Genomic DNA, 6000 nt, shown 5'->3' with positions numbered 1-6000 from the left:
GTGAAGAAGTGACAGCCAAAGAAAAGCTTACCACAAAACGGAGAAGTTATGACAAATCAGACTATAAGGCAAAAAGAAAGTGCAGCTTTATGGTTTCATGGACAAAAGAATTTCTGTGGCTGCAATATGACGAGCTAAAAAACAACACGCACAAGGGTTAGGGTTAAATTTAAAAACTGTACTTTTGTGTTAAAATATATATTTATAATTTTAATAAATGACAAATTAAAAAGGCATGAACATTTTTTTTTGTATCGAAAAAATATCGAACCGTGACACCAAAGTATCGAACCGAACCGAACCGTGAATTTTGTGTATCGTTGCACCCCTAATATATACATATATATATACATATACATACATATATACATATATATACATATATATATATATATACACTTTTTTTGAACTCCTATTATACCAACTGTAACACTTACTGGCACCAGTTTTAATTCACATACATGTTGTGTATACTGCTGCTGAAAGGAGTTGGGAAAAAATGGTCCAAGTAACACAAAGTGAGTTTGTCAATACATTTACACCAAAGGGAAAAGAAAAAATCTGGACTGAACTAAAAATGACAAAAAATAAAACTGCTGCAAATTTCAGTGTTAGGATAGCACTAATTTTTACATTTCGAGTGTTTGTTTTTAACATTTATCTGAGGAACGTTAGTTATGTAGATAAACAAACAGCTTACATTCTCTGGAAAGATCAGGCTGCAGATAAGGCAAACTATTTTACATTTACCAAGTAGCTGCTCAGTGTTCCCTTATTCGTTTTTCGTGTCACAATGCAAAGAAAAGATAAGCAGTAAGGCTTGTTGTGAGAAATTAAAGCCATGTGCCTGAAAAACAGGATCATTGGATGTCAAGTCCTATTTTGCAGAATGTGATCGGGTGCATGTTAAGGACTAAGACAACTTTTCAGCATTTCACATTCATTGTTACCTTGGATGGAAGATCAAACACTGAATTGTAAGAAAATCTAGTCACATAATACTCTATTCTGACTGATGTTTCATTTGTTCAAGCGAGGTTGTTTCTTCTTCTATAAATATTTACAATTATCTCCTAAAAAAATCCTATTTCATGAAGAATTAATGGTGAGCTTCACTTAAAACCACAAAGTTAAGAATTACAAGATACGCCACAGACGTACAGTACAAACAAGTATACAGTACATCAGCAAATATACAAATATAAAAATGTATTCTGAGGTTTTTGCACCCCCTTTGACACGTTAATGCCAGATTTAGTCAGAAACCACACATATATAAAAATATAGACAATGCTTTTGTACAAAATATTGACATCGTTTATGAATCTCCATTAAAATGTGCAAATTAACACTGATCAACAAAAGCATATGTTTATTTAATGCACAAATGCAGGCACACACACACACACGCACACACACACGCGCGCACACACACACACACAAGGCATAGTCCTTTTTTGGCCTGCTAGTGATGTATTTTTTTCATGAAAAAGCACCACATCTTCAGCTATTTGGACTTTTTGATACAACATTGTGTACTTCTCTTGAGAAAACAGAAGAGAGAATAGCATTGCCTCATTTCAGGTTGCAGCCTCTGTGGTCATACAGTAGAACAAGATTAGAACAGCAGTGATTCAGCTCAGTTCACCCTTTAAAATTTAAATCCTCAGCTCTGCCTCTTCACTGTGTTCCAAATTATGTTCAGTTGTGCTGATCACGGAGGCAGAGGGGCCCTGTGAGACACTGAAGGGTGTAATTGCAGGCGAACGTGCTGCCAGTGGTGAGAGAGACGGGGAGAAACTTGGAGACATCGCGATTGACGAGATGGATCCCTCAGCGCTGATGGGCGATCTTCGTAAGGAAGCCAGATTTGGGAACGTCCTACCTACGGCAGGCTTTGGATGCACAGTTTTGGCCCCAGGGTGGGCCACAGAGGTTATGAGAGGTGGAGGGTCAATTCTTGACTCTGCTTTTGCTTTGTGATGAAATGACCTGCGAGGATGAGGAGGCGCAGTTTCATCTTTTAAACGTGCTATTTCAGTAAAGACATTAGCTAAAGGTTGAAACTGGGGACACCAGTTTAGCAGGTAGTCCCAGTTATAGCTGCCCCTCAGCTCCTCATCACTGGCCACAATGGCTGTGAGGGAGCCATCTGCGGAGGGCTTTCCGTCCTCAGGGAAAGTGTAGTCTTTAGGGCGGGAGATGCTGAGTCCTCGTCCCACGCCTACATACCCGCACCCTTCGTCCCTGTAGATTGGCACCTGGCCAGCTAACAAAGTACTATTGACGCTGCCCGCTTTCTTTCCTTTGAACCAATCAATAGAAGGCTCACAAGACACATCTGATAGCTGATCAGCATCCTGCTGGATTCCGGAGTCTGGACCTCGGGCAGAGATGTGCTCCTGCATTGACGAGGAGATGCTTGACACTCTGGGATATTCATTAATCATCCTGATCTCATCATCCTCTGCTGCCTCTGCCTCGGCAGAGCCTCGACCACTGGAGTGAGAAGGATCTAGGGATCCGCCACGGGTGTACGGACCCCCACTAGTTCCTCTTTGATCAGTTGCATATCCAGGAAGCGCCTGATGGTAAATCATTTCATTGGCTGCTAGTTTTGTTTCCTCAAACTTGTGCAGCAGGGTCCCTGACATTGGTGTTCGTTCGTGTGTCTTTTTCTCCTTCTTCCGACGTCTTAACTTAACAAAAAATAGTGCCACAGCAATTGTTATCAGTATGACTATGATCCCAAGTGAAACTGCAATGACACTGACGAGCAACATGTTCACGTCTCTGGTGAGACCAAAAGATGTATGGGTAACATCTAAGGTAACTTTGGCCACTGATATGCGAGACGTCTCCAGAGGGCTGTGAGCGCTCACATCCAGTGTCATTAGACGTAGCTCTCTTTTAGAGCGACTCATGTGTCTACTGTAGCCATCCATTTTTAAAGAAACCTCTCCAGTTGATTTATTGACTTCAAAATAAGGCGAGTGGTCTGCTAAGGAGTAGAGTACAACACCATCCACACCCCCGTCCTCATCTCTGGCTTGCACTTTGCCAATGACCTGACCCTTCTTTGCTCCCTCAGGCACTTCAAATAAGAACTCTGAAGAGGTGAAAACAGGATCATATTCATCCTCCCCTGTAACATAAACCTTCACTGTTACAGTAGCAGAATAGTTGCCTGCATCCACAGCCATGACCACAAACTGGAATGAGTTTATCTTCTCAAAGTCAAAAGAAGAGCGGGTCCGTATTTCACCTGAAGTATGATTGATGAAGAAGCCCTCTTTTCCTTCTTTAAAGGAGTCTAACATGTAGTACCTTAGCTGTCCAAAAACCCCTCTGTCATGGTCAATTGCATGTAGCATGGTAACTAAGGCGTTCTGGGGTTGGTTTTCCCTGATGCTTGCAGTTACTAGATTGAGGGGAAAGAAAGGCCGGTTATCATTGATGTCCTTCACTTCTATACTGACAGGGGCCAAAGCAAAGTGTCCTTGGCCATCAGTGGCCTGGACAACAATCAAATGGGACAACTGTGTCTCGCTGTTCAGAGGTCTCTGCAGCCTCAAAGCTCCAGTCCACTGGTCTACATGGAAAAGATCTGTCTCATCTCCTGAGCTTATAGAGTACTGGACCTCACTATTTGGAGCAGAATCTGGATCTGTGGCGGATAAATGCAAGATCTCAGTCCCTGCTGCCGTACCCTCACTCAGAATCACACTGTACTCTGTTCGGCTGAATACTGGAGGGTTGTCATTGGCATCTGTAACACTGATAATGATAGGAACGCTGGAGCTACGCTGAGGGATTCCACGATCTGACACCACAACCGTCAGGTTATAACTTGGTACCGCTTCAAAGTCCAGCTTCTCTACCAGGATTAGACTCCCAACTGTCTGGAAGCCCCGCCCCTCCAAGAAGCGCACGCTGCTCTCAATCTGGAAGGCATTACCCGAGTTGCCACTGGCAATAGCAAAATCAAAACCACAGTTATCCCGTAACAGGTCTCCATCCACAGCTTCTAATGTCAGAACAGTTGATCCAGGAAGGCCGTCTTCAGACACAGTGGCTCTGTACTCTGACTGATGGAAGATGGGGGCGTTGTCGTTTATGTCAGACACTTGAACATGCACAGTGGCAATGGCTGAAAGGGATGGAGTACCCTGGTCTCGTGCCTCAATCACCACCAGAATGGAGGGATTCTCGAAGTCAAACTCAGTCTTTTGTTTAGTAAATAGAGTACCTGCGAAGAAACAGAGAGTACCATCATAAGAAGGCCAATGTAATTTTAGGTCTTTCTTTCACAACCCATCATATTACATATCAGTGCTGGTTAGCTCTTACACAGTAATGAATGACTTAACTAAAAAAGTAAATTACAATTACATTTTGTAAACACTGTGGCAGATTTGGGTACACACTGTTTGAGGGAACATTATTTCAGGCAAATGGAAATGTTTTGAGGACAGGAGAAAGTATAGTTAGTGTAAAGAAAAAAAGTCCTCTTTTATGACGCACTTATTTTTAGATGCTATCTCAAGCAAAACATCTGAGGCAAATAACATTCGATTTGGTTTTCAATTACTTATAATGAAGAAAATGATTAAATATTTTGCAATACTCGTTGCGAATATGTCCAAACCCCAAATGAGCATCCAAGGAGCGCTTTAGGGAATGGCATTTTTTTTAATGAAGTATAATTAAGGGGCTCTTAAACTCTGGTTAGAGTGTAGTTATAAACAACCATAAATGCAGTGCAGACAGTAATCATACCATTGACTGGGTCAATGTAGAAGACACCTTTCGTTGATGACATGACTCTGTAAGTAATTTTCCCATTGTCCCCAGAGTCACGGTCAGTGGCTGTTACGGTGACGACTGCGCTGCCTGCAGGGAGGTGCTCTGATACAGCCACCTGATAAGAAACACATTAAATGTAAATATATTTATCTCCATTACAGATTATTGAAAACTTTAACAAATATTCCGATAATCTAAAATGTAGTGAAATATGCAGTACCTGATACAAATCCTGGGTAAAGGTGGGAGAATTATCATTCACATCATCCACCAGCACAGTGAGGTTGGCCTCGCTTTGATGTTTAGAGTCAGATGTGCGAACGGTTAGAGTGTACCACGTCCTTTCCTCGTAGTCTAGTGGTCCAGTCAGCGACACTCCTCCTCCATAACAATGAATTCCAAACATGCCTTGGCTGCTTGCATCTAGGTGTAACGTGTAGGAGAGGGCTGGCCCCGAGTCCACATCATTCCCCGTTACCTGGGTGATTATTGTGCCAATGAGAGTATCTGTATGTGTGAAGACAAAGAGCAGATATTTAGGTGCAGCTAAAATGAAACACAGAGTGTCTTGGTTTAAAGAAAAAAAAAACTTTATGAAGAAATATCCGGTTCTGGAAAGCCTTGAACTAATAGACAGGAAATGAACGGAGGAGGAACTTGGCCATAGCTTGTTTCATCAAAGGGTCAGACTTTTCTCACTGAGCCCTGCTGAGCGAGCTGCCAGGGAGTGTGATGTGAGGCTTTATGATAAGATCACTGGGCTAACTTCCACTGTGAAGCTGACTTACCCTCAGGCACTCGAATCTTCTGAGGCAGGGGAATCATGGGACTGTTGTCATTGAGGTCAATGATGATCACAGTGAGGGTGGCAGAGCCAGCGAGCCGTGGGGTTCCCCGGTCTGTTGCCGTAACAACAAGCCTGGAGCGACAAAATGAATGTCAGCTTTTTAACTTTTAAACTTTCTGAACCCTGTTACACAATTCTTGGTCCCCAAAGCCCACATCGAACAGCCTGTTTTTGTCTGGATGTTTTTCTTTCTTTGTGTGTGTGTTTTCCAATACACAAAAGCGCCTGAAAGTCATTTTAAATATTAATAAAACAATATGTTTAAAAATATTATCTGCAAGGGATACATGATTTTCTCATAACACTGAAAGGCTGTGATGCAAAAACATGCAAAATCTACTTTTCTC

The 6000-nt window shown here is 42.2% G+C and overlaps 1 protein-coding gene across 1 annotated transcript in view; it reads right to left on the bottom strand.

Moving 5' to 3' along the window:
- The window catches only part of LOC308400423 (protocadherin-16-like), a 78591-nt gene that overhangs the window by 1577 nt on the left and 71014 nt on the right, over positions 1-6000 (bottom strand). Inside the window, exons 18-21 of the mRNA XM_080888102.1 lie at positions 5595-5725; positions 5027-5313; positions 4780-4921; positions 1-4249 (exon numbers count right to left, since the gene is read on the bottom strand). The exon at positions 1-4249 is cut by the window's left edge and continues 1577 nt beyond it. Coding sequence (XP_080744228.1) covers positions 1659-4249; positions 4780-4921; positions 5027-5313; positions 5595-5725 — 3151 coding nt within the window. The 3' untranslated portion in view covers positions 1-1658. The remainder of the gene's footprint in view (positions 4250-4779; positions 4922-5026; positions 5314-5594; positions 5726-6000) is intronic.

Source organism: Rhamphochromis sp. 'chilingali' (assembly GCF_963969265.1).
Source record: "Rhamphochromis sp. 'chilingali' genome assembly, chromosome: 8".
In the NCBI taxonomy this organism is placed as follows: Eukaryota; Metazoa; Chordata; class Actinopteri; order Cichliformes; family Cichlidae; genus Rhamphochromis; species Rhamphochromis sp. 'chilingali'.
Note: the sequence above shows the minus strand (reverse complement) of the source record. Positions and strands in the feature narration are given on the sequence as shown.